Source organism: Palaemon carinicauda, chromosome 16, assembly GCF_036898095.1.
Source record: "Palaemon carinicauda isolate YSFRI2023 chromosome 16, ASM3689809v2, whole genome shotgun sequence".
NCBI lineage: Eukaryota > Metazoa > Arthropoda > Malacostraca > Decapoda > Palaemonidae > Palaemon > Palaemon carinicauda.
In genome coordinates this window covers 17,796,772-17,816,995 of record NC_090740.1, presented here as the reverse complement: position 1 = coordinate 17,816,995, position 20,224 = coordinate 17,796,772, and the positions used below count along the sequence as shown (strand labels likewise).

Here is a 20,224-nt window from a genome sequence, read left to right as displayed (position 1 = left end):
CGAAAGCTGTGCTTGCATGGACTGTAGTAGAGACCACAACATCATACGCCTGGCAGATGGAACTGTGATCAGGCGGAGCGAGTGTAGGAGGAGGGAGTGTAGGCGGAGGCGGAGGAGCAACACTCTCAGCCCGACACTCACTCATCAAGTCCGAAAGCTGTGCTTGCATGGACTGTAGTAGAGTCCACAACATCGTACGCCTGGCAGATGGTACTGTGATCAGGCGGAGCGAGTGTAGGAGGAGGGAGTGTAGGCGGAGGCGGAGGAGCAACACTCTCAGCCCGACACTCACTCAACAAGTCCGAAAGCTGTGCTTGCATGGACTGTAGTAGAGTTCACAACATCGTACGCCTGGCAGATGGTGCTGCGACCAGGCGGAGCAGGTGCAGGCTGGGCGAGCACAGGCGGAGCAGGTGCAGGCTGGGCGAGCACAGGCAGAGCAGGTGCAGGCTGGGCGAGCACAGGCGGAGCGAGAACAGGTGGAGGGAGTGTAGGCGGAGGAGGAGGTGCAACACTCTCAGCCCAACACTCACGCATCAAGACCGAAAGTTGTGACTGTATGGGGTCGGCAGACACTAAGTTCTGCTGAGGTAAAGCCTTAACAGCAGAGATCTGTTGTGGCAGAACCTTACTCCTCTTAGGCGGAGTGTAATCAACTGATGACTGAGGAGAGTCAGAGCTAACCCAATGACTGCATTCGGGTTGTGAACTTTAACTTCGTACGTCTGGCATAGGTCTGGACTTAACGTTTAAGAAGTCTTGAGACCTGAGACCAGCGTTACTCTGCCTTTATTTTCTCCCCTAATCTCTTCTGCAGACGAGCAAAATAAGGGCTCAATCGTCTGCGGGTGGGAGTGACGGTCTCGGTAAGACACGCCCACAACCACCGAGAATACTTCTGTGCGCCGATCAAGGCCTGCTGAACCCTTATGCCCTTCGACATTGCTTCTCCCCTGGGCTTGGGAGCTTGCAAGAGGTCCCGGACTGGGAGGACGACTGGCGCGCACAAAAGTACCCTCACGCACTAATCACTTATCACTTTGATTTCTGTTTGCACTTATTTCACTGAACTCGAAACTTTAAGTGGTTTGTACCTGAAATACGCAATTCTATCCTTTCTCAAAGTTAGTAATTGCGAAAACAGAATTACAATGTAACAGAAAAATCTAATGAAAGATAATTCAGTGGTTGGAAAGAGACTAAACACTAGATCACTCTAGAAACGTTTAGTTTCTTCCCCTAAAGAGACTAGGGAGAAGAGCAAAAAACGATAACGACGTTACTCGTACGCCTGGCAGGCTTGAATGAAACGTTTATCCTCTTTCTCCCTCCGTCTCTATCTCTCTCTCTCTCTCTCTTGACTTAGAACCTGAGAGAAGAGCCCAATCATATATATCGTTAAAACATATTATTGTTAAAGGAAAAAAACTGAAAAGTTCCTTTATTAGGATCAAAACCATTAAGTTAAGAAAGAATGAACAAAACGCTAGACACGGTTACTCTTACTGCAACGTGAAACCGTGAACATTCTTTCTCTATCGTAACGATAGAGTGCAAGTTGAACGTTCTGAACGTCAACAACTGCAGAGACAAAACAAAACGTTAGTTCAGCTTTGAAAACAGTACGAGACTGTCAAAGAAAATCTTTCAAACTCTGTGGCGGAAATAGCATAATATGTTAACAGGTAAAACCGAAATGACGGGCTCAAAGTTTATTAACTTCGGTAAAAGACCGCCTACTATTAGGAAGGTCGAATATAAACAAATATAAAAATTAATTTTAATGAGTTTATAATAAAAGGAAGTTAATCGAAGAGGCCTATAAGAGGCGGAGAGATATAAAATAAATCTATAACTTTTGTTAAGCAAAATTAAGAAAGAGAGTCTATACTCTCTTAGACACCAACACTTCCGTCTAAGGGAAGGGTCGGCCATTGAAAAGTGAACGAGAGTTCATACTCTCTCGTCACCAAAATTAATCAAATTAATTCCAAAAGCTAACTAAGCTAATATAGAAGTTTCCAGTAAAGCGACAGCCGAAATCAAAGAGAAATACTTCACCAAAGTCGTGAAAATACTCCAAGAACATAAGCGTATCCCAGAACGTCTTGCCGGAAGCACGACAGAGGAATAATTGAGGAGGTGTCAACAAGAAGTACTTGAGTACCTGGCCACAGGTGGCGCTGGTAAATACACCCCCTTCTAGTATTGTGATAGCTGGCGTATCCCTCCATAGAATTCTGTCGGGCAACGGAGTTGACAGCTACATGATTATCGGGTAAGTTTAATATTGAAAATTATGAAATAAGAGGAATGACAAGTGTAGTAATGAATGCAGAGCTGATATGAGTGTCACGACTGAGATGGTGCCCTGACTGAGATGGTTTGGGCACGTGTTGAGGGTGAATGGTGGGGAGGGAGTGAGGAGAGCTTGAGAGGAACCTATTAGGGGGAGTTGAATTGAATACGTATAGGATTTAGGCATTAAGCCAAGCACTGGGGCATCAAAGGCCATTCAGCGCTATATAACGAAAATCATTCAATCATATCTGCATACTCACACCATTTAGTATCATTTTAACCTTTAATACAAATCGCAACACTTTCATACAATAAAATCAAGATGTGAAATAAATAGGGATTAAAAGGGTAAAATAAATAAATAATTTAATAAAATCAATTATAGCTCGTAATATAACCCAATACTTTGTATACATTGTCTCAAGTTCAGGGTATTACAGTTTTCCCCCAGTATAGCCTATCTCTTAATGGTTTGTCCTGGAGTAAATGTGTCCTCCTCTGAAGATTAAAACCAGGACAATCGACTAAAATATGTTTAACATCCATTGTCACTTGACAGGTATTACAGGTATCCCTTCCCCACTCTTCATTAAATAATTGTGCATCGCATGTGACCTATTAGGGGGAGAAGATCAAGAGGGAGGCAGAGAATTAAAAGTTGAGATAAGGTGAAGGATGATAATGAGAGAAGAGATTGGTGGAAGAGAATACCTTAGATATAAGGTACTGGAGAGGGCTCATAAGGCAACCATTCCTATTAATGTAGGGATATTGGTGGGAAAGAAGAGAAAAATAATCCACCTCTAATAATGCATCTACTTGAGTTTTCTACTTACCATCAATAACAGGGCAATTGTTGAAATACTTGGCATAAAGATTGACATCAAGTGCTGCAGACATCAAAATCAGTTTCAGGTGACGGAATTTGGGCAGGCAGTCTCGTAAAACAATAAGCAGGAAATCCGTAAACCTGTCTCTCTCGTGAACTTCATCAACAAGAACTGCATATCAAGAGTAAAAGAAAACATCCTTATTGGTAAATTCACCTTACTAGGTAATCTATGGTAGCAGGTGTTTAATAATGTACATAAAATCATAGGTTAAGCCAACACCATACAGACCAGTATATATTGTAAAGTAAGATTAAATTTGTTTTGTATATATACTTAAACCTTTCAAGATATATTATAACCAATTTGTGATACATGTGTGCACCAGAAAATCAAATATTTTGGCCCCTAAATTAAAATAAGCTGTCGAAAAAAAAATTCTTAATCAAATTCCTCAAAGTTGTATCCAGTGTAAAAATTCTCAATGAGTTTTAATCATTCATTCGTAAGAAAGATTTTTCTTCTTTTAAGCCTATTTTTTTTTTGTAAAATAGAAAAATTGCATTCTTTAATAGTAATTTTCATATTTCTAGCTATACAAACCAGAATTCTTTAAAATAGGGAATGTCTTCAGTGGAAATGGAACAAAGTTGAAATTGTTAATGAGGTAGTCAATGGTAAGTGATGTGAATAAGCTAGTATGCTCCACTCCCGTTCCTGTCAAAAACACTTAACTTTTGACCTTCGGTTCAGGACTGAGCAAGCTAGTTCTGGTTTGTAATGCTAAGAAAAACCACAAGAGTTTGTATGTAATTTGTGTTTTTCCTAAACATAGAAAACTGAGTTTTTTAATAAGAGGAGTATGATTTCAGCAAAGCTGTGAACTCGGCTGCTGAAAATTGCCGTATAACGAGGTGCCAGTAACTACTGGCGGGTAGCGGTAGTAAGCCCCGCCCTCATGTCAGCTCACTGAAAAGTCACTTTAACCTTCACCTAAAACTTTCAAGGTAGATGAGACAGAAAGTATAAATTCAATGACTTAGGTTTGTATAATTAGGAAAAATATAAATGACTATTTTTTTTTAAATTTGTGATTTGCTCCTACTCTGATAAAAAAACTTTGTCTTTTCATACATGACTTATCCAAAGGAGGGACGAGGTTCCTATAACCCAACTGGCTGGTTTAAACTCCCGAGATGTCTAAGCAATCGGCTCTCACGAGGAGCAAGTGTTGATTTTAATTCACTTCTTATCAATGGAGTTTCAGGAGATATGGTTAGGTTAATGTCATAGACAGGTACTGTAAGTGGTTAGAGAAGAATCTATATCCTAATAGGATATGATGTCTATAATATAATGCTCAGTAAAAAAATGTTTTCATATTAATATCCATCATTACCCTCATCAAAGGAATAAACACTTCAATCTTAGAATCAAAAGAATAGGCTACGCAGTACGGCGTCTTAAGGTCACCTGACATCACCAACCTTCCGTCTTCAGAACTTGGCCAACTGACATTTTTTCCAGAATTCTAACATCGAACCAACTCGTCTAACTTCGTGAACGGGTGCCTATGCCGATTGTTCTGGATTGCATGTTGTTTGGTTTAGCATACTGTTTATGGTTTCTCAAAGCTAGAAAGAGATGGTGGTTTTGGAGATTTTCTTTTTGAGCATACCTACACTGATAAAAAGATTCCACAGTCATAGTATGAATGGCCGAGTCCTTTTGAGGTAGCGTTTTAGTGCCCTCACAGGGCATAAAAGCAACTCATAAATCAGTTACTTCCTTAAGGAAGGAAATGAGAAATAATTTGAATCTTGGGTCATTTACAGCAGAGTTTTATTCTTTGGCTATGAATTCAGGAATGAAGGAAAATGATACTTCTCTCCAACCCTCAGAATGGTTGACAAGATATGACAGTCCGTGTAGCTTGCTTACTCATTTTGCTGAAGACAAAGCAAAAATAAATAGGATTTTGAGGGACAGGTTCCGACCCAAACCTTGTATGCGTGGTTCGTAAAAGGCCTTTTTTAAAGACCTGAGAACTGTCATTACATTCCAAGAGAGGGACTTTGAGTTCTCTTGGAGAACAAGATTGTTCATAACTGTTCTTTAAAACTGAAACTTCCTTCGATTAGGAAAGGTTAACCCCTTATTCCCGGATTTTATCTCATTAGGTAGTGTAGTAGGTTGGCCAGGGCATCAGCCACCAATTAAGATACTACTGCTTGAGAGTTATTGGGTCCTTTGACTGGCCAGATAATATTACATTGGATCTCCCTGTTTATGGCTCATTTTCTTTTTGCCTACACATACACTGAATAATCTTGGCTATTCTTTACACATTCTCCTCTTTCCTCATACAAATGACTACACAAAGATGGAGAAAAAACCTTCTTCACTCAAGGGTTTAACTACTGCAGTGTAATTGTTCAGTGGCTACTTTCCACTTTAGTAAGGGTGGAAGTGACTCTATAACTATGGTAAGCAACTATTCCAGAAGGACACTCCAAAATCAAACTCTTGTTTTCTAGTCTTGGGTAGTGCCATAGTCTCTGTTCCACTGTCTTCCACTGTCTTGGGTAAGAGTTCTCTTGCTATCTCTTTCCTTATTTCCTATCCTCACTCAGCCATTTTCCCTGTTGGACCCTTGAGCATATCCTCTTCTGAAACTCATACAGATCCCTATAATGAATTATTCCCTTTGCATGGTTAAGTGTGGTGAAAAAAGACCAAAGGATAACAGCTGATGGAAAGGATTTACAATTACTCAATAATGCTGCCCGAATTTCACTACCAGGTTTTGACCAGCAGACTACATTCATAGAATTTTAAATCTCCTTGAGGAATAGCAACAACTTTATTTTCTAGGCATTCATTACTACAGTATTGATAATGTTATTACATATTTCCCTGTATTATGCAACATACCAAATTGGCTCAAGTATGATCCTACATGCCAAACTGACTCGAGTATGATCGTAAGAGCTATTTCCAAAATTTCTCCATACAAGGCAGTTAACTTAGGTTTACTTTATAATCAAACTCAAAATCTATAACACTTTTAAGGGGGCATTACTCTTGACCTCTGCCTGGGATTTAGGAAATTCAGATTATTGCATTTTCGGCTAAGAAAATGTCTATATTTTGTTTCTAATATAATTTTTAGTGAAAATAATTTGATTTATAATTACATATGTGCATTCGGTAATTATGCAACCCTTTTCTTATCAGCATATCTGATAAATGAATATTTCTTCAGGAATTTGAGGTGAAGATACTTACTGTAGTCTCCCATAACCTTCACCTGAACCATTTTCTTTCGTCAAAGCTAATGATAAAGAAAGTAGTTTATTTATTTTGATCGTGTCCTGAAAAAAGTATGTTGCGTTTCTCTAAGTTATATCCATCAAATTTCAGTTTGCTTATATGTTTACAATTTTCATGTTATAATCATACTGAACGATGAAAGTGTCAGAGACGGTAACTAAATATGCCTAAAGCATAAAATTTGCCCAGAAAATAGACATGAATATATTATGATAGTACTGTCTTACTCATGTACAGGCATTTGGAACATATACCATATATATTTTGATATTTGAGGGAAAGGTCTCACCACTGCTTAGTAAACAATATGACAAGTACAGTATGATCTCATAATCCCCAGCGTTGAGGGAAATTATCACTAAAAGCCTATACTGTACTTGTGCATACTATACATTCAGCTGATCACTAAAAATAGGAAAAAAATGGAAGCCACTATTTCTTTGTTTGCTTGTTTATATAATTAAAATTTTATGTTATATTTATGCTAAAAGGTGTATTAGGTATTGAAGATGACAGTTAAGTATGCCTGGAGAATGAAAGTTGCCCAAATAGTCAGCAGGCAAGAATATATTATGCTAGGAATGTCATACTCATGTAGGCATTTGATATATGTAGCGTATATGTTTCTGAATTAAAGTGGTGGTGCTCACCACTACTTGATAAATAACCCTGTAATATAGAAATCCTGTCCTTGTGATCCCTACTGGTGAAGTTTAACTACCCTTCAAACTCCAAACTGACCCATAATCAGTCAGTCAGACGATTCCTAAAAAACTTTAAAGGTCGATATCCCAAACCATGAAATTTTCATAAGAAAAATCAAACTGCTTTTTTTTTATCAATGAATATTTAACATTCATATATGAAAACTTGGGAAATTTTATATTCTAAATCTTTAGAGAAGCAATTTGCAAAAGTAATTAAAAACACTAAATGAATAATGGCAATATTTAAAAACATTGCCAATATGTTTGAAAAAAAATACATGCAAAAAATGAGGACTGATAAAAAAATAATTCTATAAAAATTCAGATAATGAAATTACCTTTAAAAGTGTTTTTAAATTATGAAAACTGGTTGAGAAACAATAAAGGAGCTATAGTTTGAAATTACCCAAAAACAACATTGTTTTAGTGGGGCAGAGTTGCTCCCCTGAAGATTTCACTTAAAAGGAGAGTCAGAAACTTTGCCGTTTTTTACACTTGAAAAAGCAACCTTAGCTTTGAAAGAATCAGCATACGTAATATAAGCCTCAAAATCATGATTGACTTTTGACCTTTTAATCTTATCCTTTCTATTTCTTTAAAAGGTTTCAAAAGATTGAATAAATCTTCATAATGAGCATTATGAGGAATGTCTGTACAAAACAAAACTTTAAATTTTTATTTGTACAGGCAGGTATTTTATTCCCTTGGCATTGTGGGGAAGGAGGAATAAAAGGTTCCTATTGGTAAACCCTGAAACTTTAGAGTATCCTTAGGTTGTCACCACATTGGAAAGGAAATTTACATTCTCAGATGGTCCACTTCATACCATACCCAAGGTTTGAAAGGGCGATACTTCACCATATTCGGTCTTTTTCTCTGTGTTTTATTCATCCTCATCTTCCCAATCAAAAGCAAGAACCAAGACATTACTTGGTGGTTTTCCCGTTTCTCTATATTTTTGTGTAGGAGCTGCTGCGCATTTGTTTTTCAAGAAACTTGTTTCGTTAGTAGAAGTAGCAGCTACTACATTTACTTTAAGTAAACCTGTAATGAGCTAACAATCAATTTTATCTAACTTTATCAGAAACATTTGTGCTAAGGGAATCATACAATATGCTACACCATCCACATATATTACAAGGTTACTTTCGAGAGCTTACTTCAATGATTTTAGTGATATTGGAATGTAGGCTATCAACTTTTTCTGCCTCGCAATCTAGTTGTCTAAAATAGTGGCCAAGACTGCAGGAATACAAGAGTTTCACAGCATAAGGGTCTCCAGTAAATAAAGTTTGAGGCCCTCAATTTTATAACACTATGTACCACCACAACCCTTACTTGATAAGTCAGCTTAGGCTTAGAATTAGGATAGGTAAGATCAAAAATACTACCTTTACATGAAGACTCAATGGACTGAGATTTCACAAAAAAAGATATAGTAGTTCAGAGTTTTTGAAGCTCATCACTATCAAAACTTGATTGGTCAAGTTCTTTATTTGAGTTTGGTGCTGACATGTCCTTATTGCCCTCTTCCCCGCTATAAACAACTAGTCTGGTCTTCTCTGGATTTTCCCTAAAATGAAGAGCAAGTCTCCTTTTGCACTCAGAACTTTGATTTAGTTAGCAATTATAGAAAAAAAATTTTCAAGAGAAGAACAGTGAAACCTTTGCACTCCTCACAAAGGTTATTTAAATCCCTAAATATACAATCCCTGACACGAGACACAAGTGAATGTGGATCATGAACATCGATAAATAATTCCCTTGACCAATCTACACAGTAGTTGATAGCAAATGTAAAGGAAGATAGCCTTAAACACACTGAAAACCTAACAATCTAGAGTACGGGACTACCAGTCTAATGCGACACAAATTGAAAAAGACAATGGTTCTAGCTGTGCATGTGCCCAGCTTTGCTTCTTGCCATCAACAGCTAGATTGTCTCACCCTTTTACTTGAGGCATAAGTCTATTAAAAGGAAAGAAAATGGAAGATTTTAGTTTCAGGGGTAAATGTCAATAAAACCAATCTTTATGAGAAGAAGCAAAATTAAAGGAGGTTCAGAGAAATAAGAGAACTCAGGCATTTAATTCTTGCTTTTCCAGGGAAAATCCAGAGATAATTCATTTATCCCCCCATAAATGAAACCAGGCCACAAAATTATTTTGCAAATCCTTGAAAAATTTAAGCTACAATATCCTAATATATATGCTTATTTGAACATTGATTTATAATACAGCTAAGCATTACAAAAATGTTATTTTGATTGAAAGGAGAATGGCGGTATGGCATGCACCTTAAAATTAACTTACTATAAAATGTTCTTATTTTGATTGAAAGGAGAATGGCAGTATGGCATGCACCTTAAAATTAACTTAATATAAAATGTTCTTATTTTGATTGAAAGGAGAATGGCGGTATGGCATGCACCTTAAAATTAACTTACTATGAGTCACACTGGCCAACGATGAATCTCCTCCCATAAGTGTCCTTAACAATACTCCATTTGTGCAGAAAGTTAACAAAGTTTTGGGAGATAATCTGTTAAAAGAAGAGAGAGATTTTATAATGGTATGTTAAGGAAATATATCATGATTAATATTTCAACAAGAATACTGATTGTTGGCACAAAGGGGTTGGTTTTTAATAAATACATTAGTTCTCATTTAATACAATGCAAATCTGTAAAAACTTGACAAGATAATCTAGAAATTCTGACAAAGAAATTTCTTTGAATCTATCATCTGCTACAATCCTAGTTGGAAAAGCAGGATGCTATAAGCCAAAGGGCTCCCATAGGGACAAAATAGCCCAAGGGCTCTAACAGGGTAAAAGTGAGGAAAGGAAATGAAACTTTACAAGAAGTAATGAATAGGGAATATAAAATATCTCAAGATATTTATAAGAGCAACTAGGATTACAGAAATACAAGGGTTTAGCAGCAGAAGGACCCAGAGTAAATAAGGAAATCTAGGCTCTACAAGAGGATCTTGACTATGTAAGGTACAGTGAACATTAAGGACTAACAATGTGACCACCAGAACCAACTATGGATGTCAGGTTACAGTAAGCAACTGGGGACCTAAAAGTGAAGACTCGCTGGCCTTGTAAGATTAACAAAAGGAAGTTCAATAAGCAAAGAGCCTTTGAGGATGGTAAGCTCTTAGAGGAGAAACATATCATGATAAGAGTTCATCATGCAACTACGAGGGTAGATAACCCCATATTCATGAAGTCACCCAAAACTGAAAGTAAGGGAGCCCTGGTTGTAAACCAGTAAAACTTCACAAACTATTGGAGCGATTGCCAAGGAAGGAAGTCTGCAGGCATTGTCTTTGTCGATCTGAAAGGCAGTGTTGTAACAGTTATGTTTACACTGTTACTATGATTGTTTACAAGGAGATCCCATAGCTGTCATGTCAAGTTAAGCCCATATATTGCATCGTCTACCTGGGAGTCCTAAAGAACCTTATTTGGTAAATCTTCAATTCACCGATCTAGACAAAAGGCAGTCTCTTTCGATGCTGAAGCAATTACCCTGAAAGAGGGTAAAAGGAGGCAACTGCTGAGACCCGTTGGTAAACATGTGCCGATTGAAAGTGGTTAAAATACCAGGGTGATCACTTGGTAGAGGTAGCCAGTCTGAAGCAGAGAATTTGTAGCTACATTCCCCAAAGATGAAACAGAGAAACCTCCAGTAGGACAGAGAGAATGGATCTAAAAGTATGTGACCTTCTACAGGGATACAGTGGTCATCGTTCTTATGACGGACAGTACATAACTAGCTGTGGATGGTCTGAATTCTGTCTGGGGAACCAACAATGAAAACCAGTCTCAAATTCCTTGTAGACTGTAAAAATCTGTTAACCTTGGCAGCTTTTACATCTTTCATTCCTGCTAGTAAGGGGTGAGTTTTGGTAGATCATGAGCAAAATAGGCAAGCAGGTCTGGAATGTTGTGTTTGCTCCCCATACTGACTGGCATGTACTCGATCATAAACGCTGCAGGAAGTCACTGAATTCTGTGATCCTTTCTGCTTTTACCCCTGGTGATAAGATAAGGGATATTTGTGAGGGAGAAATGAAAGCCCCGGAATGAATCAGATTCCCATCATGAACATTAAAAGAAGAATTAATCAAGCTATTAAAGTAAGTAGACTAACCAAAACCCAGTTCTCAGATATGCTACCACCTGCAAATTGGTAACTTCAGTATTGGTAACTTGACTTTACCTTTCTGAATCATATACTGTACAGTAAGTCATACTGTATCAGGAGTAAAGATCACTGAAGTAGAATATCTAATTCAGTAATCTTTACTCCTATATAGTACGACTATTTTACGTCCAGTAACTTTTCTTTTTATCATTTACACAAGTATAAATGTCCTCAAAGAATAAGTCAAACTATATATAAATGGGAATGAAACTAATTCAGCTACATAATAATAAAATGTTAAAATCTCACACTAAATTATGTGAAGAGTTAAGAAAAAACACGGGGCATAATGATAAATTTATTTGGGTAGGGCTGGGATTGAGGGGGTTAACTCTATTCACTGTCTTATCTTGCTCCATTAAGGTCATATAATAAGCATAAGGTATTACTGCTTGATCAAGGATATCCCTAAATTCATCTCATCACTCCTGTACCATACAATCTTTGCCTCTATAGGAAATAGGAATCTTACAAAAGTCAATTAGTCTTTCATATATGAGTCATTACAGACAAAGCAAATTCATAACTCGGAAAGACATGAACATAAAGGTATAACATTTACAGAAATCACACCACTGTTTAAAAGCCGGAATAAAGGCACAATTCTTGAGAGAAAAAAAAATCACAAAACAAGATTTCAATGGGGTAATTGACAAAGCAAAGATGGACCATAACTAACACAATAGTAATATCTATTATGATAAACCAATGATAATATCTACAAAGATAAACATGAACTAGTCGCATCCTCTACAAATCCTCTAATTTTAAAATGTTTGTCATCCAGAAGTATGAAATAAAAGCTTATAGCATAATAAATATTGGGTAAGACCAATTGAAATAACGGTGTTGAAATACTGTACAGTATTATAAAAATAATGTGGTTACTAACAATGTAGTTGGTAATAATAGTACAAATATAGCAATGCAATAAAGTTAATAATCACAAAAAAATGGTGACTTTAATCAAGTCTTTATCAACACAGTATACTTACTTGCTCTCAAGTCTGATCTGATAGCCAACAGTATAGCCCACTTTTTCACCACGTTCAGCAGCAACTCTTTCTGCTATAGTCAATGCAGAGATTCTTCTTGGTTGAGTACAAAATATACGACAAGGCTTCCCAAGAGTTGATGCTTCTTGTAGTAGCATCTGAGGCACCTGAAAAACACCACAATATACATAGACTCTCTTCAATTAAAGAAGGACATTGTTATTAATACATTATAATGAATTAGTTTAGACAAGTGAATCACAATTTTGGTCTCTGGGACTCTCCCACAAGATTGTTCTAAAAATAAAACGTAAAAACTGGAGCAAGGAAAATGTAAATAAATTGAGCAGCAATATTAGAATACAAAAAAATTATGGATGGAAGATATATAAAAGGAACATTTGGTACTATCTAGGGTGCCACATGACATATTAAGAAAAAACCCATTATAGGGGCTTAAAAATATACCTTTAAATTTTGCACTAAAAGTGACTCAATCCTCTTAAAACAATGTTACTTTAGAATGACTTCAAACTATATCTACTTTTTTGTTTCTAAGCCTATTTTTTTCATTTAAAAACCATTTGAAGACAATTTTATTCACAAAAAGCTGTACTGCACATATTAATTTTTCATAAACATTACTTCATCAATGTATAAAAGTTACTTGTAAAGTTGACTATTTTTCAAAAGACAGTTTTTCATTTGTCAATTAGTCATTGTGTATATTGTATACTACAAAATTGCCCTCTTTTCAAATTTGAATGAAATTCAGTCAATATTAATGAAACTACTGTAATACAGTGACAATTTTGCTACAAAAATTTCATATTTTGAGATACCGGGTTTCAAAGTTTAATCTTTTGAGAATTATTGAATAGACTATAGAATGTAAAGTTATGGGCTTTGAACAATATTACAGTATGCCTTATCAGGGTAATGCCTTTGCTTTTTTTTTGCAACTTTTTTATGTTATTATTGAATAATGACTTTTTGGTGTGGGAAAAATTTATACAGTGGCAGAAAACTTTTTTCTACACATCAGAGCAGCCAAATTATAACAGATATGAACTTCAAGTTTATTGCATTATGTTGAGTAATGATTGAACCTTTCCATGATATAAGCAGAATATCTTTGCAATGAAAAAACATTAGAAAAACAGGCTACCATGTCAAGCTGGTTCCAAACTACTTTCTGTTGCATTCATCACCTTCTTTAGCAGACAGCCATTTACCATTCTCTCAACATGGCCAAACCACCTCAACTCATTCATATCTACTCTAGCTGCTAACTCATTTCTTACGTTCCTAACCCTATCTATTCGAGATACACCAGCCATACTCCTTAGACACTTCATCTCAAACACATTCAATTTCTGTCTCTCCGTCACTTTCATTCCCCACAACTCCGATCCATACATCACAGTTGGTACAATCACTTTCTCATATAGAACTCTCTACATTCATGCCCAACCCTCTATTTTTTACTACTCCCTTAACTGCCCCCCCCCAACACTTTGCAACCTTCATTTACTCTCTGACGTACATCTGCTTCCACTCCACCATTTGCTGCAACAACAGACCCCAAGTACTTAAACTGATCCACCTCCTCAAGTACTGTAACTCTCCATTCCACATGACATTCAACCTTGCACCACCTTCCCTTCTCGTACATCTCATAACCTTACTCTTACCCACATTAACTCTCAACTTCCTTCTCTCACACACCCTTCCAAATGCTGTCACTAGTCGGTCAAGCTTCTCTTCTGTGTCTGCAACCAGTACAGTATCATCCGCAAACAACAACTGATTTACCTCCCATTCATGATCATTCTCGCCTACCAGTTTTAATCCTCGTCCAAGCACTCTGGCATTCACCTCTCTCACCACTCCATCAACATACAAGTTAAACAACCACGGCGACATCACACATCCCTGTCTCAGTCCCACTCTCACCGGAAACCAATCACTCACTTCATTTCCTATTTAACACATGCTTTACTACCTTTGTAGAAACTTTTCACTGCTTGCAACAACCTTCCACCAACTCTATATAACCTCATCACATTCCACATTGCTTCCCTATCAACTCTATCATACGCTTTCTCCAGATCCATAAACGCAACATACACTTCCTTACCTTTTGCTAAATATTTCTTGCATATCTGCCTAACTGTAAAAATCTGATTCATACAACCCCTAACTCTTCTAAAACCACTCTGTACTGCGCATTCTCTGTTTTATCCTTAATCCTATTAATCAGTACTCTACCATACACTTTTCCAACTACACTCAACAAACTAATACCTCTTGAATTACAACACTCATGCACATCTCCCTTACCCTTATATAGTGGTACAATACATGCACAAACCCAATCTACTGGTACCATTGACAACACAAACCACATATTAAACAATCTCATCAACCATTCAAGTACAGTCACACCCCCTTCCTTCAACATCTCAGCTCTCACACCATCCATACCAGATGCTTTTCCTACACTCGTTTCATATAGTCCTCTCTTCACTTGCTCTATTGTAATCTCTCTCTCATTCTCATCTCCCATATCTCCCATCACCGGCACCTCAACACCTGCAACAGCAATTATATCTGCCTCCCTATTATCCTCAATATTCAGTAAACTTTCAAAATATTCCACCCATCTTTTCCTTGCCTCCTCTCCTTTTAACAACCTTCCATTTCCATCTTTCACTGTCTCTTCAATTCTTGAGCCAGCCTTCCTTACTCTCTTCACTTCTTTCCAAAACTTCTTCTTATTCTCTTCATATGACTGACCCAATCCCTGACCCCACCTTAGGTCAGCTGCCCTCTTTGCCTCACGTACCTTGCGCTTTACTTCCACATTTTTCTCTCTATATTTTTCATACTTCTCTATACTATTACTCTGCAGCCATTCTTCAAAAGCCCTCTTTTTCTCTTCCACTTTTACCTTCACTCCTTCATTCCGCCATTCACTGCCCTTCCTCATGCTGCCTCCAACAACCTTCTTGCCACACACATCACTTGCAATCCCAACAAAATTAATTATAATAGATTTGTGATTGGAAGTACAGTAACAGAAAATCTTTCAAGACTTACCTGTGTTGTTTTGCCAGAACCTGTTTCACCACAAACTAAGATAACTTGATTGTGATGAATAGCTGCCAAAAGTTGGTCTCTCATGTTCCAAATGGGAAGTTTTCTTGCTTCAGCCATCAAATCACTCAAGCTTGGAGGAGGAGGAACCTGAGGAGGACCCGGTGTTAATCGACCTAGAGATCTCAAAACACTTAGATCTCGCACTGAAATGTTTTAATTGTCATTACAACCAATTCTGATTACAGTCATAAAAAACAAAAGGTATAAAAAGTAACCACAACCGATTTCATCATCAATCTCACCAAAAATTAATTGCCCTTATAAAAAATAATTTACGTATTGGACTAAAACACAAAACTATTATTTCCCTACAGATCCATCACTCATAAATGTTCACATCACTAGTGTTGGTTTTCATCTTGGACACCGTTCCCTAATACTGTATTAATTCTAAGATGACTGCCTGCAAGCTGGATGGCAGCAGAGTGGAATTGAACTTATATATCCTTGGTCTAGGATGGGTAACCTCACTTGGTTCAAGTATTCTAAAAATAGTGCTGCAAGCTCAGTGAGGATAAAAGAAGGGAACTCAATACATGAGCAACTTTTTTATCAAAATAATATTTTGATCAATTTTGGTTAGGGTGGAAGCCTGTCACTGTAACTTAAATGTGTTAACTTCATTTTGGGAAATGAACATGAAGAATCTCACATTGAGCTCCAAGGTGGACCCATTGTTACAAAATTACATTTTATGTGCCATTTTATCATCATGCAGGAGAAATGAGATCAGGAGGGTGGCCTACACTCTAAATGAAGGATGCCTTTGAAAGACAGAATTAACTTTGTAATAAAATATATTGTTTCCGAAGGCAACCAAGGATTAAGAGGGAGAAAGAGACCCCTTTCCTTTGATAGGCTGCATTGACTCAGTCTGGGGTCACAAGAGGACTATCAAGAAACATGGCAAATTATTTTTTAATTAGGGCACTTAGATATAATGATGCACAAAATATTGGGACCTTTTGGAAGTAAACTTCTTAATGTCAATACATCTTTTGGAGGTCAATGAGGTAGGCATAGCATTAATTTCATGAACCCTGATCTTTAGATTGGATGGTAGTGTTTTAAACATTCTTCTATGATTCTTTAAATTTACTTGCTTCAACAAAAAGTAGTGGTGTTTTTAAACATCCCATTTTTGTATGTGCCACAGGATTAAACTAAAGTTCCCCTCCCTTCAAAAAGTGTTAGTCTTCATTAGATAAATCCTTATAACCACACAAAAACAGGTCTTCCTTATTCAACCAACAAGAGAGCTGTATGAGGCTGGGAAGAAGTTTTTTTGTATCGCCCAGAAACCTTTGGACATGCAATGGGCTATTCCATTCTATTTATTCTTTTCAGAGATTTAGCAGGAAATGGCATGAGGTTTACTCATTTGCGTAACGCAAGCTAACTAAAAAAAAGGCAGTCTAGGGGGCGTGACTCAACCCCATTAAATTATTTTGGGGTTACTGTACAGTACTTCAAACTCTATCACTTTTTTGTTTTGAGATCATTTCTTTTATTAAAAAAAACATTTGAAATATAATTTCATACACACAAAAACTAAAGAGGAAATTTTGATAATTCATTTTTTTATGTATTACTTTATCAATGTAAAGATGACAATTTTAATTGGGACTTTTTTATATGGAAGTTTCTTATTTTCAAAAAGCGATTTTAGCGCTGACCCGGGGCACCCCAGGGCGAGTATCCTTCCGCCAAGGAGCGCCCCGACAAGGTAACGGAGAGAGGGGGAACTACGCAAAATTCTTGGTCGGTTAATGAGGAGATCCCTGATCCTCCTAAGAAAGTAGTTGGAGGTAAGTACTCCGTGTTGAAACAAAGCGATTTTCCATGTGTGAATGACAAAAATTGGTCAACATTACAAAAAGTGGGTGCAATTTTTTCCAAAGATTTCAAATTGTGAGAAAACAAGCTTTAAAATCTTTTCATGTAGATATTGAATAGACTTTAGTATGAATAAGTATTTGCTTTTAGCAGTAATTGTCTACACCACTGGGGATCAAAAGGACAGCTCATGCTTAGATTAAGCTTCTTCAAGGATAGGAAGAATGCCATCTGTTCCAACACATATACTATGTTAAATGCAATACACTGATAGGGCGCATTTTCTAAAAATGTAGAACTCATCTGAATGACCTCCTAAACTGGACCTGGATGCATTTGTATGAAGGATTATGGAAATCAGGGGAGGCCTAAAAGGGACAAAAATGCAGAGAGCTAACAGTAAGATCCATGATCCGAGATTCCTTTTGCAGTGAAGGGGGAACAGTCAACGACTGTCCCGATGCCTTTTCCAAAATGTCCTTCCTAAAACCCAATAGAGGTCTTTCAAACGTCTTCAGAATTAGGTAAAAAATTGAATCAAATTGGAGTAGGCCAAAGACTAATTCTAACTATAGTCTGGACAAGCATTGTAAAGTTAACCCATGACTGTGCATAAAATCCTTTCCCGATAGGAGTTGGGAGGGCTAGGATTGACTTTGACCTATTCCAAAGAAGGCCTAACTATGTAAAGTCTTTTGATGGAACTAGTTGATCAGAAAGTCTAGCTCCTGAAAATCTTGAACATAAATGGAGTATATCAGGTAATATTCTCTCACCTCTGTCTTGACCAGTCAGTCATTCACATAAACAATGACATGAAACCCTTACAACTGTAGGAACTTGATTACAGCCTTTGGTAATTTTGTGAACAGCAGGAATCTATATTGAGGCCTAATGGCATTATTCTGAACATGTATGAACTCCTCCTAACAACAGCTAAGACCAGAAATTAGGGGCAACAGAATGCATCTTCGAGATCAATAGTACAAGAGAAGGCCCCTTAGGAATAGTGACTGGCAAATTTGGGCTATGGTCGTTATTTTGAAAGTATTACACTTGATGTGTTTGCTAAGACATGAGAGGTCGAGAACCACTCTTCTCGTGTTTGAAGCCTTCTTGGTAACACTACAAAGCCAACCCTGGAATCTAATGAAGATGAGAATTTCTTTACTACTCCATTCTCCTGCATTTTGAGGTACTTAACTGAAAGAACTTATGCAAAGGATGGGATTTGTTTTACACAACCAGCTAAGACATTTCGAAACTATACTGTGTCCCAAATGAGAGGTCCCTTATTTTTTCAAAGCAATGGAATCTGAAGGCACTCTAGTGTCTTCAAAAAGGATCAGAACCCTGCTCCCTTAATTTCTTCTTCCATTGAAAATATCCTGAAGGACCTGGGACACCAGTCTGAGAAGGCTGTTGTCTCCCACTACCCCGAGGAGGAATGAAGGCTGACTGGGATGGCTGCGATTGAACCTTCAGGGTTAAAAGTCTATTTGGAAGATGCCAATAGTACTAATGTAAAAGAGGATGGAAATTTTGTCTCTTTGCAAGGAACTTCCTCTTCCATCTTCTGCATTAGTGTCTGGGGAAGTTTCTTCTACTTATCTAAACGAATTGTTTATTATCAAAAAATAAAAGGGGGGGACCATATACAGTAATGAGTGCAGGCCCTTGCTAATGGCGTTTTCAGCAAGTAAAACGCAAGTATGAGAGCAGGCCCTCGCTAATGCATATTCAGCAAGAAAAAGGCAAAGCAGTAATTAAAAGCAGCCCTATTGCTAAAAATCATTAATATCCTAATCTACTATATTCAACTTAAAAGTTGAGGCAGATCTGCTGATTTTTCCTGCTTTAAATAAAAAAAAAAAAAAGGAAGGAATGATGTTCAATAGATGCAGTCTATCTTTACAGTAAAGACAGGTTTTGGTCTTGTAATAAATGCTTAGGTGGCCTTGCCATCTTTCCCAAAAATAGTAGGGATTCTTGTTTTGGTTATATGTCATACAGTAGCTGCTGAATTCAGTATTCAAGATGCTGTAACTGTAATGGGTTTCTCCTTTACGCACAAAGTCCATACTTTCACGTTGATATACGGTACTAAGACCTAAAGCAGAAAAGACGCTATTTATTTGGTATATCCTAGCATAATGAAATCCCTGTTCTAACTTAACAGGAAAACCCTTGGGGACCAAACACTTCCCACCCTACCTTAACAACTAAATATTAGAATAAATTCAGTTGTCAAGTAGTGATATTAACCTATACCATAGATGCCAGCCTACTAAAGCTGCTTCAAGATCAATTTTATGTAATGGAAAGTGACACACTAACTCAAGGCATAAAATAGTTATACCCAGCTGGTAGCTACCAATATGAATGAATTACAAAATCAGGATATCAAAGTCATTTATGTGTAAAAGAATGATAATATGCATAAGGTGCTAGCAATCAATTGCTGATAAACCATAATGAAGAAGAATATAGCACAAATGGATTTTTATAATTTCTGAAAAAATAAACGATTCAAATCATCATCATTCAAAAACAAATTATATCTCTGGCCATGAACTACAGTACTATATATATTGACTTGTTGATGGTCAGAAGAGATGACAGATATAGTAAGAAACTACTTTAATAATATTCTGTTTTATTCTTATACTCACTCGATGTTTATATTGTTTTTCTCCAGAAGCTCAGTTTATAGATGTTTACCCACTAACCACCATGAATGACTTTGTAAATCCTACATTCAAAGGTTTTCATTTATTAATTGTGAAGATTGGCTCAAAAGAGGACATAAAATTGAATTCTATTACAAGATTAGATAACCGATTA

At 37.0% G+C, this 20,224-nt stretch overlaps 2 protein-coding genes across 3 annotated transcripts in view; both read right to left on the bottom strand.

Moving 5' to 3' along the window:
* Positions 1-20,224, bottom strand: part of LOC137655672 (3'-5' RNA helicase YTHDC2-like) — a 388,907-nt gene that overhangs the window by 149,798 nt on the left and 218,885 nt on the right. The window lies entirely within an intron of this gene.
* The window catches only part of LOC137655891 (3'-5' RNA helicase YTHDC2-like), a 138,496-nt gene that overhangs the window by 70,470 nt on the left and 47,802 nt on the right, over positions 1-20,224 (bottom strand). The window contains exons 5-8 of the mRNA XM_068390115.1: positions 15,485-15,687; positions 12,383-12,549; positions 9,618-9,712; positions 3,138-3,302 (exon numbers count right to left, since the gene is read on the bottom strand). Of these exons, the coding sequence (XP_068246216.1) occupies positions 3,138-3,302; positions 9,618-9,712; positions 12,383-12,549; positions 15,485-15,687 (630 nt within the window). The remainder of the gene's footprint in view (positions 1-3,137; positions 3,303-9,617; positions 9,713-12,382; positions 12,550-15,484; positions 15,688-20,224) is intronic.